The 22,348-nt window shown below is 40.0% G+C and overlaps 1 protein-coding gene across 20 annotated transcripts in view; it reads right to left on the reverse strand.

Moving 5' to 3' along the window:
- BMPR1B (bone morphogenetic protein receptor type 1B) overlaps positions 1-22,348 on the reverse strand; it is a 524,547-nt gene that overhangs the window by 10,072 nt on the left and 492,127 nt on the right. For all 20 annotated transcript variants that reach the window (XM_044946210.2, XM_044946207.2, XM_044946212.2 and 17 more), the window contains 4 exons: positions 20,303-20,399; positions 18,714-18,852; positions 11,647-11,839; positions 10,339-10,636 (listed from right to left, as the gene is read on the reverse strand). In XM_044946210.2, coding sequence (XP_044802145.1) covers positions 10,339-10,636; positions 11,647-11,839; positions 18,714-18,852; positions 20,303-20,399 — 727 coding nt within the window. The remainder of the gene's footprint in view (positions 1-10,338; positions 10,637-11,646; positions 11,840-18,713; positions 18,853-20,302; positions 20,400-22,348) is intronic.

Below are 22,348 nucleotides of genomic sequence, written 5' to 3' on the forward strand. Positions count from 1 at the left end.
ATGTATTTTTTAATAAAAAGGAAAAAGCTGAATGTATTATCTTTAGCTTGCAGACGATTTCACAACATGATCTATTAATTATTATTATTCTGCATAGACAGGGAGAAAATTCCTGATGGAAGGACAGTCATCTGCAGGCTGGCATGTGGGAACCATGGTCTCAGTGCAGTGAGCCGGAGCCGGAGCTGTGAACCCACTTTGCAAAGCTGCCAAACTATGATTGCGTGAGAAGCTGACAATTAATGAGAGGAGACATGTAACATCACTGCCCGCACAATGCTAAGCACGCATCACGCGTTCAACAAGTCCCACAGCTCAAAAGAAACTAGTGGAAATATGGAGCAATGAACCCCTATTTTGATGGATGAATCGACTGCAAAATAGAAAAGATTAACAAAAACAAAACAAAACAAAACAAACCTCATGATTAAACTGAAGTCTCTAGAAAATCTGTGATAAACCTTCCTTTCTCTTGATTCCCAACAGTTTTTCTTTTTCTTTTCATCAGACTCCACTCACTCTCAACCACTGATATGTTGTTCTTTTTCCTTAATGCAGAAAACAGCTGCATATATCAAATACCACACTGTTCATCATACTGCATCACAGACAACAGCAAATTTAGCAAAGCACAAGCTGGAATCAAGATTGCTGGGAGAAATATCAGCAACCTGAGATATGCAGATGATACCATTCTAATGGCAGAAAGTGAAAAGGAAATAAAGAGCCTCTTGATGAGGGTGAGAGAGGAGAGTGAAAAAGCTGGCTTGAAACCCAACATTCAAAAAACTAAGATCATAGCATCCAGTCCCATCATTTTAAGGCAAACAGAAGAGGAACAATGGAAGCAGTGACAGATTTTATTTTCCTGGGCTCCAAAATCACTGCATAGGGTGACTGCAGCCATGAAATTAAAAGATGCTTGCTCCTTGGAAGAAAGGCTATGATAAACCTAGACGGCATATTAAAAAGCAGAGACATCATTTTGCCAACAAAGGTCTGTAAAGTCAAAGCTATGGTTTTTCGAGTAGTCATGGATAGATGTGAGAGGTAGGCCATAAAGAAGGCTAAGCACCAAAAAACTGATGCTTTCAAATTGTGGTACGGAAGAAGACTCTTGAGAGTCCCTTGGACTGCAAGGAGATCAAATCAGTCAAGCCTAAAGGAAATCAACCCTGAATATTCATTGGAAGGACTGATGCTGAAGCTCCAATACTCTGGCCACCTGATGCAAAGGGAAGACTTAATGGAAAAGACCCTGAAGCTGGGAAAGATCGAAGGCAAAAGGAGAAAGTGGTAGCAGAGGCTGAGATGGTTGGATGGCATCACCGACTCAGTAGACATGAGTCTGAGCAAACTCTGGGAGATAGTGGAGGGGATCCTCGTGTGCTTCAGTCCATGAGGCTACAAAGAGGTGGACAGGACTGAGCGACTGAGCAACAACAACCACACAGTGGCTTTGGGGGAAGAAAAAAAACAACATGGGGTCGGATCTTACTGCCTCAATCTCTATCTTCAAAAACATAAAACATAGTGTCATTGGGAAAATCTGAAGGGTGGCAGTTATACCTCTGTAGATCACAAAACTGTTAACATTTACTAAAACTTATAAACCTAAAGCTTCATTCTTACTACCATTTAAAATTCGCTTCCATCTAAAATTCTTCAGCTAAAGCTATTTCACCAGACGTGTCACTAGGATTCTCATTAGGCCCCTCGAGATCTTTTAAAAGCAACAACTCTGAAGGAGCCCATTTTCCTAAAATAACAGTTAAATGAAATTTTTTTAAATAAAAAAAAAAAAGAGTTCATACTCCTTTCCATCAGCAAATGTAGGTCTCAGTGCTCTAGGCTTTTTTCTAAGGCTAGAAAGAGTATAAAATATGAATCACAGTATTTATCAGCAGGACATAATAGAAAAATGTCACCTGTGTACCTAAATAGTACATAGTAAGGAACACAAAAGAGAAGAGGCTGAATGATAATGTGGGAAAAAACAGATGTCAAAGATGCCACAGAGGCTCCCCCTTCAATTATAAAGCAATTTCTCCCCTCCTCTTCTACCCACTGACACCTCTCATGTGAACACACAGCAGGCTTTTCATTACTGTGTAACCTGTGTGTGTGATAGTTTATGACTTTGAACCACTGGGGGAAGCCAGTGCTGGGCTGGACAGAGGATTCCGGGTTCTGTGCAGAGAAACGAGAGGGTTTGCAGACGGAAAGGAGATGGTGAGCGGCTTAAATCATCTGCCAGAACATGTTCTGGGAAAGAAAACCAAGAACATGGGCCCCACAGGAGCACATTTAGGCCAAAGGCATACTCTAACCTCAGTTGGTAACGATTTTAGACAATTCTTTTCCACTCTTATACTTAGTCCTTAATCTTTTAGTTGGATTTGGGAGGTCAAGAAGGGCTAACAGAATGTGTGGCATGGAGACATCTATGGGAAAACTAAAAGCTAATTGGTACTGGAGGATAACAGATTTAGGATTTGTGATGGCCAGACTATTTATAGTTCTCTAGACTCTCATTCCCTCAAACATGGAAAAAACACTCGGTCGAGGACTTTGCTTGCCCATCAGATGCTCCAAAACCAGCTCCTTACTTACACAGTGCCCCAGCCGCTACTGCCCCTCCCCCACCCTGCGCTCTCCATCCTAAGTGACCCCCCACCAGCGCTGGAATAACTATGTCCCCTGGGAGAGCTGAATAAATATCTTGCCCTAGAAGAACCTGAATAAATATTCTCCTTTGTGGCATCTCAATGAATATTCATCTTCCAACCAAAGACTGTAAACTCCTCTGAGCCCTGAATGACATCATAATCATTGGGTTTGTCCCTAAAGAGCAGGTCCCCACTCCGTCTCCATTCACCGCATGTCTTGCATATGGTAGTAGGGAATACACTTTAAATGAAAGGAAAAGGTTTTTTAATAGTAAACTTCGCTATGTATGATTTAAAGAAAAACTCAAAAATCTCTACTATACATAGGCCATAAAACGAAACATTGAAGCCATGTAGAAAGATAAACTGCATTTTGTTCAGCAAATTAATTTTGTACAGGACTATCAACCCAATGGCAAAAGCCTTCAGAGCTATATGTTAAAGAACAAACATACTTATTATAAGTAATTTCCATCCAACATTATAAAGTATTAGTTTCTCCAAGACACCCAGCTCTGTCCCTTTTCCCTCAGGAGGGTTTTCCTACTTGAAAGTAATTAAACTGCATTTCTCTCCCAGGTATTCAGTCACATCATCTTAGCTGTTTCCAAATAAGGGGAGAGAAAAATGGAACTTGTATTCATCTTCAAGATCACATTAAAGCAATTTAGCACTGGGGCAGCAAGAGCAAAGAAAGCAGAAGGGACAGGAAGTACAGTCAGAGGGGTTCTTCCCCAGGCCCAGTGTTAGGACGAGATGCACATCTTTAAGGACAGGTATGAGTACCTGAAGGAAAGGCCCCAGGAGAGAGAAGGAAGCAGACGAGGGCAGGTGGCCTCACCACCCCCTGCTTTCCTTTTCCGTGGAGGATGGGAGGGCCAAGAGAAGAGTTTGGCAAGAAAAGATGGATGCGGCACAAGGGGGTGGGGTCAGAGAAAGGAACTTCAAATCCACAAAATAATTCTGTGTGTTGAGATGGCCACAGACACACATGTGTGTGAAAATTATAAAATCACACATAGTAAATATAAATACCAACTCCAGGATACTGGCTACTTCTGGAAGGAAAAGGGGGGATAAAATAGGGAGGAGAATGCAAAAGGACTCTCTTTAACAGCGCATTTCTTCAACAACAACAAAAAAAACCTAAGGTAAATTGTTAACATTTGTTATTGCTAATTAATTTTGTTAAATAATTACAAGTGCCTCGTTATTTTTAATATTTCCTGTAGGCTTAAAATATTAATATAAATAAGTACTCAGAAGGATCAGGATCAAGAAAAATATACATGACAAGGATTAAGGTTAGAGACATAAGGCTGTGAAGATCAAAAGTCCTCTAAATACACTGGTCAGGGACCTCCCCAGTGGTCCAGTGGCTAAGACTCCCGACTCCTAATGCAGGGGGCCTGGGTTCGATCCCTAGTCAGGGAACTAGATGGTGCAACTAGAAGTTTGTATGCCACAACTAAAGATCCTGAGTGCCACAACTAAGACTCAGAGCAGCCTAAATAAAAACTGGACAAAATTATAGAAGAGACACATTTCTAGCAAGCAGAACTAAAAATGCTTCATCAAAATGTGGTGCTGCATTCACTCTAGATGAACCGTGATCTCTTCTCCCTGCTCATGGAGAAGGGCCACAAAACTCGCACAAAGGGTCATGATTAAAGAACTGGGGTTAGAAAATTACAAGGACACTTTTACTTATTATGTTTTCCCAACTAATACTTCTACTAGATCCAACAAGGCTTTTTTCCCTGTTAATGTGAGTACTACTGACATATAAGTAGAACTGGATGAAATTCAAAGTAAAACTTGAATAAATTAAGTTAAGGGAGGTCTAGTAAATTCCTCTCCAAGAAAAAAACCTTGTGTCAGAATCATACTTTAACCAGTATTTTTCTTTATGAACTTTAGAGACATTGGGACTGAGACAGGATAAAATACAAATACCTAAAATTTTCTGAGTAAGAAATGAACAGTAACTTGGGAGGCTGAGGGTAGGGGGCAAGCCAGCTGGGGAGAAGAGGGGTTCTCCCCCAGGCCCAGGGTTCAGGCAAGATGCTAAGGCCCTGTAGGAAAAAAAAAATAAGGACAAATGTTCTGGTAATATGAATTGTATAACTAAATTTCATGAAATACCTGCAACATAACCTAGTAAACACGTCTTTAACCTTGAGCTGACAGTGTTTAGGGAAGAAGGAGTAGGTAAGTCCTGAAAAAAGGTGCAAAGTGTCAGCGGCATAAGCCTGATGCGGCAGAGGGAACAAGCTCCTTGGGATCCACAGATGCGCTTGTACAGGACACTGAGCCCCCCACCACACCAGGGAGGAACAGAGACAGGGGTGACAGGGCCTAACTGAATCTCAAAATGCAGGGTGCCCTCAGATGGGGTTCCATAAAGAGGGAGGAAAACCAAGTTCCTATTTCTGACCAGTGTCGCCTGGATGACGGTGCTAGGATAAAGAAAACTCCAGCGTGGAGGAGGAGCAGGTTCACGCTGGTGACAAAGGGTGGCCTGCGCGGACGCACACACTGAGTGGCTCTTCTTATTTGGGGCCACAAAGCAAGTGAGAGACTTCAAGGAAACTACTCCAGGTTGGGGAGGAAAGCAAAGATGACTTAGGGTGTGTGTGTGTGTGTGTGTGTGTGTCTGTCTGTCTGTCTGTCAGAGAGGGCGTGGGGGAAACGCAGGCAGACAGACAGACATAGAAGAAGAAAAAGATACAAGACCAAAACTTTTCTCTCTGAAGGTGCAGGAAGGCTATATGTACTAAGGAGAGGATGGCAGAGGTGATGCCCTCTCCTGGGACAGGGCATCTTATCACTGACACTGTTTAGAACTTCCGCACACAGAGATCATTTTAATGGGTTTTATTGTCTACAAACCGGGCAGCCTCTTACTGCCTGTACCCAGGCAGCTGCCTGCAGTGGCCCAATACTGGTGTCTACAGCGGCGTGTAGATTGCAGGTGTTGGTAGAACTGAGGAAAAGAATCAAAGAGCCCTTGTGGATGCAGAAAGGCTGGAAGTGGGGCCTCCTTCCAGGATCCTGAGAGGCCAGAGAATGAATCTGAGCACCCTTCTAACTCAGTGGGGCAGGGTGTGCCTTAAACTCTTGGCTCTCATGCACTGGAAGAAGGACAGAAAGAATTTTATTTTGGTGGCAGGGAATAAAGCGGGTATTTAAAAGTATAATATCTATCTTATCCTTGTATTAATTTTTTTCATATTAATTAAGCTTCTAATTATGAATCCATAGCAGAGATTCTTTCAAGGAATGTTACCACACATTTCTTGCAAGAAATTAACCACACATGAACCACAGCAGAGAACATTGAATCACTTGTTAGAAAGACAAAAATGACCTTTCAAAGCATGAAATATTCTCATAGAAGAAGGGATTATGCACATCTTTCATCTCTCCTATTGTATCTTGCAAAACTAACTTGCTGAACTGAGCTCTGCCCAAGCAGATGTTAGCCAACGAAAAGGGTTTTCTGCAGCACCAACAGAATTCACTGCTCCTATGAGTAAACCCTGAGACATCTCAGGGTTTCTTAGAAAGAGAAGCTTGACATGGAAACTCTTCAAGAGGGTGGATGAGGCTGCAGAAACCCTGCTTGGGCGTGTGGCCACTCATGCTTGGTCTGTGACCTAACCATGTCCCTTTTTTCGAAAACCACTAAGTATACACATCAGAAGCAGTGGTGTGTATATGTCATTGAGAGACGGAGAACACTGAGAACCTTCTGGGCCAGACTCTCCAACTCCTCTGCACTTGGACAAATGGGCAGGCATCAATCTGGAGATGTGTGTTACAGCCCAGTCTTCACTGTAGGCTTTCTATATAAAATTTAATACCTGAAAGGCCGTAAGCCAGGCAGGACTTACTCCCTCGCTAAGAAAACATATCATTCTGTCCCGGAAGTACCAGAGGGGCTGTGTGATCCTCCAGTGGGCAGGGTGGAAAGCTCTCTAAGTTCCTTCATGAGATTCCACGTTTCACTGTTTTCTTATCCCGAGAGATTCAGGTTAATGGGAGTGTCTCTCGTGGCATCACCCGGATTCCATCTCCCTTCGGCTGATGAGATGCATCAGCACTTACATCATTTTCAAGAGTGTGCATGAAGAAAACAATACAACATAAAGAAGTTAAGTGAGCAGGAAACCTCTAACGCACTGTCCACCCTCTGTGAACATCACTGGCTGCTGCTGCAGCTAAGTCGCATCCGACTCTGTGCGACCCCATAGATGGCAGCCCACCAGGCTCCTCTGTCCCTGGGATTCTCCAGGCAAGAATACTGGAGTGGGTTGCCATTTCCTTCTCCAATGCATGCATGCAAAGTCGCTTCAGTCGTGTCCAACTCTGTGAGACCCCATGGACAGCAGCCCACCAGGCTCCTCTGTCCGCGGGATTCTCCAGGCAAGAATACTGGAATGGGTTACCATTTCCTTCTCCAAACATCACTGGAAACCTCCCCAAAATGATTTAAAAGCTTGAGAGAATACTTAGCACACAGAGACCACAGCAAAGATTAAGTTCTCACAGGAAGTTCATATGTGAAGTTTGAGAACTCAACACTGGGTTAGCTTTGACCCCTCTTGTAGTACAATGCTGTAAATATCTGTGCGCATATGCTTCACACTCCCCCGCAACAGGAAAGTCAGGCAGAGTGAAAACCAAAGAACTGTGTACAGCAAGGTTTAAAAGCGAGGCTCAAAAATTGAGAAGACCAAAGTTCCTCTGAAACATGAAATAAAAACATGAAAAAGACTTCCAATTACCAAATTCAACATCCATTTAATATAAAGGAAACTGAGGCCCAGGATGGCAAATGATCCCACAGCTGCTAGCCAGCCATATGAGGTGTTTGCGATAGCTATTGAAGTTGTTCATCTGAGCCAGTATCCTCATATCCTTCCTCTCTCCATTCAACAGTCGATATATGCCAAATACATCTCTGAATTATCCCTTAATGTATTTCCTTCCACTGCTTGTATCTGGGTTTGTATGAAATTTGAGAGTTCATTTAGTTCATTCCCATTAAGCAGAACCAAGTTTCAGAAATATAATAGATACTCATTTTCCTGTTCTTTTTAAGATCTATTAAGACGATGAGTTCTTAATTACTTTGATACTGCCAACATGTACTGATTCTAAATAATATCTCTAATGGGTAACTCACTATGTCATGTCAAATGAGAAACACATCACATAACGACATGGACTCTCAAGATGCCCAGTGAAGAGGAGGGTAAGATGAGGCATGCACTAAAGTAATTACAGGGTCAGGCAGGCAAGAGTCAGAAAATTATCACAGGAGTAGAAGAGATGATGCCATCCTTCCTACCTGGGGGATGAGTAAAGTGACTTAGAGGTAACTCTGAGGCTGGATTAAGTAACATGGAGACGCAAGGGCATTCCAAGCTATATGCTGTCTAGCCAAAAGCAAACCAGTAGCAAACATGGAGTATACATGGAAAACATACAAATAAGTTCAGCCTTGCAAAATAAGGCATATAAATTGGAGAGTTTTATGTCCATATAAATTGGACATAAAAATAGAAAGGTATATTTAATTCAGCGTGTGCAAAATCCCTGGAGATAAGAGGGGAAAAAAATGCTTTTTCCCTTCATCCCATAGTCCATATGGACTCATTCATTTAAGCTTTATACAAAATTTTGAATCAACCCCTATATAATGAGCACCAAGGAAAGTCTAGAGATGTAAATTTAAGAAAAACATGGTATCTACCTTCATGGAACTTCGTCTCCAGTGACAATGACAGAAAAGCAGTCACTGATGACCATACATCATCAGTGAAACTCGCTGAAAGCCAGGCTTGTAAGGGAATGATAACAGGGGCTCTAAAGGATAAAATTCTGAAGTAGTAGCTACTGAAATAAAGGAGAGGATATTGGGTATTCAGATAAAGATAAAAGCGTATTAAAAACACTCAGAGGTGTGAGAGAAATTACATTTTAACCCAAAGCCAGAGCAAATGATGAAATTACAATGATGCCCAAAATTACGCTTCAAGAAAGTATATCTGGCAGCAGTATGCAAAAGACAAATTGGGAAGAGGAAATAACTACAAAATGCTTTACTCCAGAATCTAGAAAAATGGTAGGAGGCCCCCATTTGGCCCAGTTCCAGTGGGAATATCATGGAGACAGAATTCATTCAACTGAGCAATCTTAGGGAACAAAGGGAACGCGGCTCACACTTTAGAATGGATCCACCAAAACTGGGAACTGCGGAGAGAAAGCACGTGCAGCATGAAATTGAGAAGTGGAAAAATGCTTAAGAGAAAGAGAGCAGAACCCTTAGAGAGAAAGGAGGAGAACCTGGAATAAACACACTAGGAACACAGGAGGAAGAAAGGTGTGGGCACGGGGGAGGTGGGCCAACGGGAAAAAAGGCTTCTGGTGACAAAATCCATGTGTCCTTCAGTAAAGGAGCTTCAGAAGAGACGGAGCAGCAGCCAAACTGCAAATATCGTGAACTACTGGATTGCGAAAGCAAATTACTCTTTAGAACTCCTGAGAAATTTCACAGGGAGGGAAGGAGAGACTCTGGCAATTTAAGAAGCATCATGGAAAGTTCCCTGTGGTAGATGAGACTTAAAAAAGGGTGTAGGTCAGAAAAAAGAATTCAGAAGAGAGAGAAGATTCAAATCATCTTTATTAGCAGGCAGCTCATATTTCTAACTTGAATCTACAGTCCAAAGCATTTCCTCCTGCTTTGTTTTTAAAGACCAAGGACTTCAATTTGCTACCCTCTAACTGGTAAAGACCTTTATATATTCAGGATTTATCATTTTATCACCTCTCCATCTTTACTTCTAAGGGATTGGTATTTTCACCCAGTCCTTTCTCATCAGTTTTATTCTTTGTCTTGGCTTTTCCTTTGTGTCCTTCTCCATATTCTACAGAGTCTCTTTGGGGGAAAAAATCCATAATAAGGTCCAATAATTTAATAAAAGCTGGGCCTAAATTGAATTTTTAAAAAGTAGGTATAAGATGATCCCTCTTTTCTTGTAGTTTGCAAACTCATTTCGTTTTGTTTTCAAAGCAGAAGAATCATTTTTTCTAATTAAATCCTGCAAGATAAAGGAGCTGCTATGAATACAACAAAAGTAAGCAAACCAGAACCCCAGCTACGGGCACTCTTCTCGCCCATCCTGCAGAAGCTGCAGTGCTGGGTACTGGCACTGTGTTGCTTATTCATTCCTAACATTTCTCATAGAAGACCTCTGCAAGTTATCTTTCTTATCACACATAAAAAATGCCTTTATCACTACATAATTGTAGCTCTTTCCTGAAACCTCTTCCTACCTAACAAATGTTATGCAGAATTCTGAGCACACAATCCCAGGCTTTAGCAACTTCTTTTCTTAACAGATTCATGACAGCTCAAACCTATGTGAACAGTGTCTTGAAGTCAGGTCACTGATAAGCTTAGAAAAAATAGAACTGACCCAAACACTGTTTATTTGTTGCAAAGAAGATGTTTCTTCTTTTTCCCCTCCACGAAAAGTCAAAGTTAGCAAAATTCCTCCTCCACTAAATATCCTAGAAGCCCTGAGCGACAAAATGCATCATCTATAAAAAGTGATAGAAAAGAACCATAAAAAGTATATTTGTTCACCTTGATACTAACCTAATAAACTTAACAGCCAAGCCCAGGTCAGCTATACAGCAAGTTCCATTTTTCTTCACCAGGATGTTCTTACTTTTCAGATCTCGATGGGCAATTGCTGGTTTGCCTTGAGTACTAAAGATTTCAGTGTGTAAGTGACATAGGCCACTGACTGAGGAATAGGCTAACTTCAACATCGCCTTAGTATCTAGGGTGGTGGACTTCAGGTAATCATAGAGGGAACCATTTTCATGATAATCTGTGATTAGGTACAGTTGTGTCCAGGACCCCGTCCCTTTGATATCTGCAGCAATGAAGCCTAAAAGGAAAGAAGACAAAAAGGGTTGAAGCTATGTGCTTTCTAAATACTACCAGGATAATTCATTTTTTCAACTATCGTCCTTTGTCATAGGTGTCTTTTATTCGACATTTCATTCGGTTTTCTGATTGTGCTTATGAGAGCATTAAATTACTAATACCCATCATTGTTGCAATTTAGTTGCTAAGTCGTGTCTGACTCTTTGTGACCCCATGGACTGTAGCCCACCAGGCTCCTCTGTCCATGGGATTTCCCAGGCAAGAATACTGGAGCGGGTTGCCATTTCCTTCTCCAAGGAATCTTCCCGACCCAGGGATTGAACCTGCATCTCCTGCTTGGCAGGTAGATTCTTTACCACTGAGCCACCTGGGAAGCCCATCATAGATAACCAAAACAGCAGGGGTGGAGAAACACTAAGCATTTGTATCTGAAGACAGGATACCTTTCCAATCAGTAGCTGATATTTAAATTATTTCTAAGTTAACAGTAAATAGTTCATGGTATTATAATTACACATAAGACACTGTTTACAGAACAGACACATACTCCATGATTAGCTGACACTCTTTCTACTTGAATAATCCAGTTAGATCATTTCTAACTTAAAAAGGAAATCAATTCTCAATATAAACTCTGGATATAAATAAACCCTGCAGATAAAATTCCCATAACTTCACAGTACTTAGACAAAAATGTGCTCCTTCAAATCCCTAAGAAATCTGAGAAATTTTGGTATTGCATTTGCATTTCCTGTCCCTAAAAGAAAAAAATATATATATATTTGAACATGTTTCATTTCAAGCCCACCATCCATTCATAGAAGTGCCTTAGTCATTCCTCCTGTGAGGTCTCCCATTAGACGTGCATGACATTCTTGGGCTCAGGCCAAAAAGAAAATGTCTATATATTTCATAGCAGGTCTAGACAGATGAGTTAATATGCAGATGTTAACAGAAAAAGCGAGGAAACCTAGGAAACCCTGAACATCGCTAATACAGACTTATACTCACCCAAGATGTTTTCATGCCTCATCAACACCGTCTGATATATTTCTGTCTCTCGGAACCAGCTGGCCTCCTCTGTAGTGAAGAACACTTTCACAGCTACCTTTTCGCCACGCCACTTTCCCATCCAAACTTCCCCATAGCGACCTTTTCCAATCTGTTTCACCATCTGAATTTGCTTTGCTATCGTCCTCTGGACCTGTTAAATCCCCCAACACACTGTTAGTGTATCCACAGCACTACAGATTTGTTTAAAATGTTTTCTTTTTTCCTTCAGAGAAGAAAACAATTGCATGTAAAATATATTTAGCCAGTAGTTTTTCTTTATATGGGTTTCCCAGGTGGCAGTAGTGGTAAAGAATCTGTGTGCCAATGCGGCGGACACAAGAGACTCGGGTTCGATCCCTGGGTTGGGAAGATCCCTGGAGGAGGAAATGGCAACCCACTCCAGTATTCTTGCCTGGAGAATCCCATGGACAGAGGAGACTGGTGAGACAAGTTATTTTTATTTACTTATTAATTTTACTTATTAATTTATGTTGTCCTCTTTTAAATATACATTTGAGACTGTTGGGTTTGAGTGCTTGAAGTATTGTTTCCAAATTAATATTTCATTTTATCGATTATTATTTTCACAGAGAAAAACACTTGAAGGGTTCACAGTAACTGGCAGAAAACAATACTTTTCACTTCTACCACTAGCGTGGGACACTAGATACTCTGAAGGGAACCATGCCACTATGTGCCTTGATAACATACAACAAAACAGAAAGGTAATGCACTGTTGGGCATACTCAGAAATACTTGCAGAGGAAATCTCTAAGCAGGGGGGTGTAGGCAGAGGAAGGGAAAGAGGAAGGGAAGAGTTAAGAAGAGCGCAGGGCTAGATGAGCATTCAGCATATACAAATGCCAGGCTGCTATGTGGGCAAAGAATAACACCAGCCTTGAGATCTAGACGATGAACTCTGACCCTTTTAAAATGAGACACACTGAACCCTGGGCTTTAGCATTAAGCCTGAACCACTGAATGGGACCAAATTTGCCCTAGTTTGCTAGCACACCACCACCATGGCTCCTGGCGAAAACAAATACGAATCCTCTCTTGAGAAAATTATTGCAGAATATGCTTCACTTCACTACTATGGAAGGATACTAGAGCCTCTGAAGGAGCTCCTGCCACCCAACAACTTGGTCATGGATAAAATAAAAGAAACAAAAAAGTGTAGTGCATTATTGGGCTCACAAGGGAATAAAGGAAATCCCCAAGGTGGGGAGGGGAGGGAGAGAAGGGAGGGAAAAGACAGAGAGAGGATCCCACAGGGTAAATGCCTTAAAACAAAAGGAAACACCCACTGCAAATGAGGCAAGAGGAAGAATCCAAATAGACTTAACACCTTCAGATTACAGATACTGGAAACATCAGATACAGAATGCCACACTACGTGAGATGTGTGACGAATGTGAAGAGTAGGAGACAGAATGAAACATAAGCAAGGAGTAAGAAATCACTGAAAACTATGCTTTGAGGTGGAAGGGCTGTCACAACCAAAAATGTAAAACGGAAGGGGAGAACAGCCCATTAGAGCTGGGGAAAAAGCAAAGCTACGAGAGCGCTCTGAAGAATAACGAAGTGTGGCAGAGACAGGCAGAAGGAAAACAAGAGGTTCAAGCGGCATAGGGGTTAAATGTCTCTTTACACATGATCATCATTCAATCTGTGCTTAAGTTTTTAAAAACGCCATGACTAAAGGGGCTAAGTGTTGGTGACTATTTATATAATTTGGGAAATATAAAGAATCAAACATAGAACTCTCATAAGATCTGCTTAGAAAGTTGGGATGTACTCTTCCCAGAGACAGGCTTTGCATCAAGTAAATTCAAAGTGTTTCTTTCTGTATTTATACTTTTAAGGGTCATGTATCTATACTGAGCTAACTATATATATGCTGCTGCTGCTGCTAAGTCACTTCAGTCGTGTCCGACCCTGTGCGACCCCAGAGACGGCAGCCCACCAGGCTCCCCCGTCCCTGGGATTCTCCAGGCAAGAACACTGGAGTGGGTTGCCATTTCCTTCTCCAATGCATGAAAGTGAAAAATGAAATTGAAGTCGCTCAGTCGTGTCCGACTCTTAGCCACCCCATGGACTGCAGCCCACCAGGCTCCTCCATCCATGGGATTTTCCAGGAAGAGTACTGGAGTGGGGTGCCATCACCTTCTCCGAACTATATATATGAGCTACTATAATTAACCTGAGCAAAGTCCAGGAGATAGGGGAGGACTGGGGAGGCTGGTGTGCTGTAGTCCATGGGGTCGCAGAGAGTTAGATGCAACTTAGTGACTGAACAACAACTATACTGAGCTCACCTAGATAATCTATAATAATCTCATCTCAAGGTCAGCTGATGAGCAACTTTAGCATCTGAGCCACCAGGGAAGCTCAGCTGATGAGCAACTTTAATTCCCCTTTGCCTTGTAAAATTCCCCTTTGCCTTGTAAAAAGATTCTAGGGCTAAGGACATGAACATTGTGGGGGCTAGCATTCTGACTACCACGGATGTCTACCAACTGGGATGGGTTCTGTTTTTGTCTAATGAATGATTTCATCAATTTAAGACGTAATCCTATCCATTGCCAGAATCATTAACAGCACTAATATCAGACTGAAAGCTTCTGGGGACAAGATAAAGTCTTTTTCTTTTCCTCTAAAAGAATTAAAGAATAAAAGCATTGCTGACATGCCGTTAAGCCACTCAGCGTGAAGGAAATGAGGCATCAAGTGTACATGTAAACGAGCCTCCCTCCCTTTAGGAGTCAGAAAGGCCCTGTAGGAGACAGTCAGTCCATTTCCCTCCCAAACAAGGGAGCAGAAGCATCAAGAGCGTCGAGCAGCTGAGGGCCAGATCCGTAAGCAGTTAAATTACTGGCCTGAGAGGAGACTTCCTACATTGATTAAAGAAGTATTATTGATTTACAGTTGTTACAAAGCATTGCTTGTGTAAATCCACAGAACATTTCCTAATATAAACAGTTTTAAGTCCACTCTTTTTCTAATGATGACATATATAATGAATGTGATAAGAGTACAGACGAAATTGGCAACGTTCACAAGAACAGGAGCAACTTATCTCAAAATAAAAAGTCTCACTAAACTATATTCAGAAATTTAAAATATACTTCTATTTTGAGATTATAACATCTACAGACCCAAAAATATATTCTGAAAAATGTTTTAACTATATCATTTATTTGCATTTTTATTTGATTTAGTTAATGTTTCAGGTCTTTCTGTACTCAAACTTTGCTTCTATATGACATCTTTAGATATCAATTTTGAAAGTTAGATTATAACAAACAATACAATCATTATAATTGTGATTCAAAACAGAGAAGAATTATGTCATGTAAAGTGAGGACAACTATGTAAGGATTATAAGGGTTATCACTATTTTAGAAATGTCTTTCTATCTAGCGATCAGTTATCTGATAGTGTCCAATGGTAAATTAAGCCCATGTGGATCCTAGAAACCTCTGTGCTCTATGTCCCTGAATTAACGAAGTACACACCTCTAAACACAAATACGCTGTTTAACATATCTGCTTAATAACACCTTGTTAATGTTGCCTACTGGACAGGTTTTTCACAACAGATTCCTCAACTGAGAGGTTTAGTGTTCAGTTAGACAATTTACTTCACCTTTTGTTCCTTTACAAGGTCAGATAACTTGGGTATAAATAAATACTGTTACTATTGATTAAATACATAGTATGCAGGTATTCAAAATGCCAGACATATTTATATGTCTGTATATGTATGTATGTGTGTGTGTGTGTGTATATATATATGCTGCTGCTAAGTCGCTTCAGTCGTGTCCGACTCTGTGCGACCCCATAGACGGCAGCCCACCAGGCTCCCCCATCCCTGGGATTCTCCAGGCAAGAACACTGGAGTGGGTATATATATCTCAGGGAAAATTCTTACAACCACTCTATGATATTCCTCCCTTAGAGGATGTATATACAAAGTCACTTAGTAAATATAAGTTCCAGTATGTGTTTATACACAAGACATGACCTTTCCCTTTATGGTAATGAAATAAATGACAAAATGGAATTAAGGTGAGATATTCACTCATATAATACAAAGAGAGACTACTGAACATTTCCGTACTGTTTATCTTAAAAAAACAAATCTTAAAGCAATACCGAGGCTTTCCCTTCGCTCAAGTGAGTGATAGGATCCTTCTTCCCATCCTGTTGTTATCCAATGCAGGTCTTAATTTTACTTAACATTTGGCTCACAAGCACTGGGAACACAGATTCTAGAGATAGATCACCCGGGTTTGACTCCTGGCTTCTCCATGGACCAGCTGGTTGACCCCAGTGGGCTTGGGCCCCTGATGTGTGATACAGGATACATTTCTACACCACCTCACAGCGGCTATGAGGATTAAATGAGATCATCCTTTAAAGGCCATAATCTGGCCAGGGCTAGACCTCTGGCAACCTGGCTGCTCTTAACCATATATGGTTAATAGCCAAACACTGTTGTTTGGTACCCAGATTACAGACCTAAGATAGTATTTTCACAGATACCAAAAGTTGGGAGTTGAAAGTTTTCTCTTTTTTTTTGCAACAAATAAATAATTGAGCAGCCTCTTTAATCATCCCAGGATGCCAAGTGACAAAATGTAGTTTCCACCTCAAAAGAGATGTGAGTCCACCGAAAGACACAGGTACAATAATACCAATTTCAATGGTATTTTAAACAGCTATATTGGTTGCTGCATTGGTTATGCAAACTTCTGTTATGACATAAGTTAAACAAACTGGCTCAGTCTAATCTGTCACAGAGATAAAACATGGGGCATAATCTGAGGAACTCTCCAGAAAGACATTATATTTGCAAAGACATGGATCTTAAAAACATGTTGTATTTTCAAAACAATTACTCAAGGCTGATGCAAGAGCTTAAGAATCCAGTGGGGAAGAGGTGGGAGGAGAGGGATGCTATGCTTATCAAGCTAAGAAAGAACACCCACAATCATGACTGGATATTGAGTGTGTTATGCAGGAAAGTGAGAGCAGCAAGGTCAAAGATTTGAGAGAGAACGCCACAGGAATGAGAAAGATGGGCTAGAAGGAGGAAGACAATAGTTTCCAATTCTAAGAGTGTAAGTATCTGATTGATTAATATCAAAGGGAATTTTAATATCTGTACTTGAAGTGTAATAAAACATTTTTAAATGTAAGAATGGTATTTGTTATATATCAGTTCAATTCTAAGAATAAAAAGTCAAGCAATTTGATGAGAACTTTACATTAAAAAAAGATTTATATCCTAAGTAGCATCAGTTTGGTCATAACAACTACTTCACAAGTGGTTTTCTGTCTGGTGTATTACCTCCACGGGAGGGATTAGTTGAAGAGTACAGAGTCTGGCCACCTGATGCGAAGAACTGACTCATTTGAAAAGACCCAGATGCTGGGAAAGATTGAGGATGGGAGGAGAAGGGGATGACAGAGGATGAGATGGTTGGATGGCATCACTGACTCAATGGACATGAGTTTGAGTAAGCTCTGGGAGTTGGCGATGGACAGGGAGGCCTGGTATGCTGCAGTCCATGGGGTCTCAAAGAATCGGACACGACTGAGCGACTGAACTGAACAGAGTTTCAGCTGTGCAAGATGAATAAGTCCCAGAGATGTGCCACACAGCACAGTGCCTATAGTTACTAATGGAATGTTGCATTCTTTTTTCCTTAGTGTGAAGCAAAAAGTTAACACTCACTTTATTTTTAATTAGATATACTTAGCATATAACTTTTTGTAAGTTTAAGGTATACAGCGTGTTGATTTGATATATTTAAATAACGAGATATGATATCACAGTAGCATTAGCTATCACCTCTATTTAATATATATGTATTATAATCTTAAAAAATTTGCAAAGAGGTTAGCTCTTACACTGGGCTTTTATCATAAAATAATAATAATGAATGGGGCAGGAGGCAACTTTTGGAGGTGATGGATATGTTTATGGCCTAGACTGCGGTTATGGCTTCAGGGGTGTATGGTGGTTTAGTCACTAAGTGGTGCCCAACTCTTTGTGACCCCATGAACTGTAGCCCACCAGGCTCCTCTGTCCATGAGATTTCCCAGGCAAGAATACTCGAGTGAGTTGTCATTTTCTTCTCCAGGGTAGCTTCCCAACCCAGGGATCAAAACCAGGTCCCCTGAATTGCAGACAGATTCTTTACCCACTGAGCCACCTACTTATTTCCAAACTCTTCAAGTTATATACGTTAAATGTATACAGCTTTTTGTATGCTAAGGAAAAGAGTTATAAAATAAATTCTTGGCTTGAGATTTTTAAGTTACTTTTAGTACTAAATAAAAGGTCACCAAAAGAATCAAGTAAACAAGACATCCAAAGTCAGAACCAGACAATAAACATTAGGAAAATCAATCTCAGAATTTATAAAGTTTATAAAGGAAAATATTTCTCATTGTTATTTCCATTTCAAGTCCCAACAATCTTTTTGCATGGTCCATAAAGTAACCAAATGCTTTTCTCATTAAAGCAAGTGCCTTGGATTCACTATATATTTTCTTCCAAGTTGGCAGCGCTGACCATCAGAAAATTAAAACTCTCCTGAATGGAAAAGCCAGGGCTTCACCCTGAAACATAAACCCTCCAGCTGAGAGGCAGCCTTCTTCCCTTTTAGAAGTATTCAGATCCCAGTTGGTTGTAATACTTGCGCTTTCAAAAGCCAGGCCAAACTGCTGTAACATTATCCTTCCTGAAAACAGAGGGAAGATGGTCCCATGTCGAATGTTTTCTAATCTGCTCTTTATCAGAACGCAGAGGTCTGGATTGTAACCATACACTTACATTAAAGAACAATGACCTCACCCCCAATACGTCAAAATGTTATCTGGAAACCCTGCATCTGAGATCTGATGTCTGACTGCAGAGCGCTTTCCTTTGTCCACTGCCCTATCTGTTTCAGTAAAATGACACCCAGCAGTTACTGACATTTCCTTTACATTCAAGGTATGTTCCTCTCGTACCAGCAGAGGGAGGCCTGATCCGCTCCCTGAGCTCTGCGACTGCTCAATTAAGTCTCTCAGGGATTCTCCAGGAGGAATGTAAGTTTCATCCTGTTCTAACCCGATGCTGTACCGAGGTCTGGCTTCTTGTCTTTTATACCTGAAGATGCACAAAGGAAGAAAACGTTAGACACTGGATTGCAATGACAGGGACAGAACACGCAGAACCATGGCAGGTTTCATCTTTGCATGTCAATACAAGATTAGATGCTCAGTATATATTATCCTTAGTTATGATTTCCAAAACACAAAGTCATAATTAGTGTTCTAACCTATTTTTTAAACTAAACTTCAAATTTTCACTCAGTCACAACCCTCTTTAATTTTCTTTCTCTGTTTCTTTTGATTGCATATATCCAAGCGGCCTACATTCCATTAATATTTTTATCTAGTTCCAGTAGTAGTATAGTAGTTCCTCAGTCATGTTTGACTCTTTTGCACTCCGTGGACTATAGGCCACCAGGCTCTTCTGTTCAAGGGATTCCCCAGGTAAACATACTGGAGTGGGTTGCCATTTCCTTCTCCAGGATAGTTCCAATATCCTTTCCCTAAAATCTTTTCTTACAAGGTCCTTAATTAGCTAAAGATGCAGATTTTTGGTTTACAAAAGACATTGTAACTTTCTCATAAAAGGTAATGTATAAAGCAGTATAGATAAACTGAAACTTTAAACGCTTTGGTCAATAATCATGTCTTCAGTTAGAACTGATGATATTTGAGTCAACTCTTATTTGTAGAATAGTAACCCAAAAAAGTATTACAAAAGGGCAACGATAAGAACTTAAAGGTCCCTGATATTTCATAAACTAGAAAATGAGTTCTTAGGTGACTGAAAATAATTTGTAATGTTGTTGTTTACTTGCTAAGTCATGTCCAACTCTTTGCGACCTCATGGACTGTAGCCTGCCAATCTCCTCTGTCCATGGGATTCTCCAGGCAAGAATATTGGTTATGGGTTGCCATTTCCTTCTCCAGGGGATCTTCCTGACCCATGGATCAAATCTACATCTACTAACTGAACATAGTCTATCTTAATAATTAATCTATAAGTTATCTTTCATAATCATTCAATACTAAGGGAATACTGTTAGCTTACAAAATAAGGAATTACTAACCCATTCCAGTGTTCTTGCCTGGAGAATCCCAAGGATGGGGGAGCCTGGTAGGCTGCCATCTATGGGGTCACACAGAGTCGGACACGACTGAAGCGACTTAGCAGCAGCAGCAGCAAAGTGATTTTAAGTCAACATGGTCATTTCTTGCTTTGAATCAAAGGTTAGTTAGCAACTAGTTGCTGAATTTCCTAGCTACCATAAGTTTCCTAGAGATGAAATGTTTCTAGGTAGTCTTGATATTTGAAGCATAAATAAGATAGCTATCTATTAATAACTTCATTAGGACAAATGATTATCAATAGTAACTGATATTGTCAGTGAAATCTAATATCTAATTAGGTCAAGGAAAGCTGTGATGAAAAACATCAACAGGTAGAACAGTATGAGGATGATTTTATAAACTCAAAAGTCTACATCCATGTGTTGGAAACTTACCTGAAGTAACAGAATAAAATGATGAGGACCAAGAGCAAACTACACACAGTCACAGATATAAGTAAAGCTTTGTGGTGTATAGGTCCGTCAACAAAATCTGAAATTAAATAGAAGTAAAGAGAGGCATAATACAAGATTATTTTTACTTAAAAATTTTGAAGCAAGTCTTTCCTCAAAGTGCTTGCTAACCTCCATGTGTAGATGTGAGGTTCTTTTAATCTGCTTGTTGATAAGATATAAATATATACTCTCAGAATTTGAGTGAACAAGCTTGAGTAACATGAACCACTGTTCATCTAGGCACTCACTCCAAGAGCATGCATTTCTTCCTCTTTGGAAGGAACAGGTTTGACACAGGATAAAATCACAGAATATAAATAAATGTAAATGGACCAATACCCCTAAAATATAAGCAGGTATTTTATTTCAGATCCAGTTGATGGGTTTCCAGGCTTTTCTCATGTGGTTTCTGGGGCACTCTACATCATAAATTTGGATAAAAAATGAATCTCTATTCATTGTACATAAAAAGCAAAGCAATCCTATGATGGATACAAAGGAACACAATTCCTCAAATATTGGCAAATAAATAGAATACATGGATGTGCAATACTTTAAACAAAGATGCCCTTCAAAAATACATAACTAATTTTTTCATAAATGGCATCAATTTTTAAAAGAATGGATGTGTCTACTCAAAGAATTATGGTGTGATCTTTTTAAAGAACAAATTATTAAATAGTATTCATGCTGTTTTAACTCTAGTTCTTCACAAATAAGATTTACTTACAGCATGATTTTTCAAAATTCCTAAAAATAAGAATGACTAGGCGAGTTTTATACAAATGCTGATTTACTGACTTCAACACCAGAGATTTTTATTCAAAGCATTTTATTTTTATTTTACAACCATCCCAGGTGATTTTATATGCAGTAGTCTCTGGAACATACTTTTTTTTCTGAGAAAACTGACTGAAAGCCAGGTGCACTTACATAGTAACAGAATTAGCACCATTTGATTAAGGGCACCATACATCCTTGGGAGAATCATTATTGCTTCTTAACTTTAAAAGGTATCATGTATTGTAATTTATTACTTTTGTTACCTACAAACAAGACATCTTCTAACTGTGCTGTGCACTTTTCATTGTATGGCTACCTGAACATTCTGGCTGGGGACCTCATCCCACTCAATGCAACTTTCTTTTTTCATTCAAAAGCATTATATATTCCCTGAAGAAAAACTGAATAGCACAAATTAACTGAAATAAATAAAATTGCCATCACCTCACTTCTTAGAAAACTTACTACTAACATTTTGCCATATGTCTTTCCAGTCTCATTTCAACAAACAAAAAAATTTCATGAGCAAAATAGTTCACAAAAACACTTTATAAACCCACAGCTCTATTATTCTCAACAGCTAAAACATGGAAGTAAACCGTGTCCACTGACACACGAATGGATAAGCAAAATGTGGTGTATTACATAAGATGTAGTTCAGCCTTAAAAAGGAAGGCGTTCCTGACAGATGCTACAACATGAATGAACCTCGAGGATATCAGGCTAAGTGAAATAAGCCAGTCATAAAAAGATGAACACTCCACTTATATGAGATACTTAGAGAAGTCAAAATCATAAAGACAAAAAGAAGAATGGTGACTGTCAAGGGTTAGGAGGGAAGAGAGTTGGGGAAAACTATAGCTTAATGGGTAAGAGTTTTGGTTCTCCAAGATAAACAGAGCTATATAAATGGATGGTGCTGATGCCTGCACAACATTATAAACATATTTCCTATCAATGAACTGTATACCTAAGTGATTAAGATGGAAAACTTTCTGTTCTGTGTATTTCACCACATAAAAAACTGGGGGGAAATCATAATTACCTTGTACCTAGATTGTTTTCATTTATAATACTGTAGACATTTTCTAAAACAATAAAATTTTTCTTGCAACATGAGTTTCAAAGACCACATGGTATACATACAAACACATCCTAATTAGAAAGTCAGTCTTCTGATGATGTATATTTAGGAGATCGGGA

This window comes from Bubalus bubalis, chromosome 7 (genome assembly GCF_019923935.1).
Source record: "Bubalus bubalis isolate 160015118507 breed Murrah chromosome 7, NDDB_SH_1, whole genome shotgun sequence".
Taxonomy (NCBI): Eukaryota; Metazoa; Chordata; class Mammalia; order Artiodactyla; family Bovidae; genus Bubalus; species Bubalus bubalis.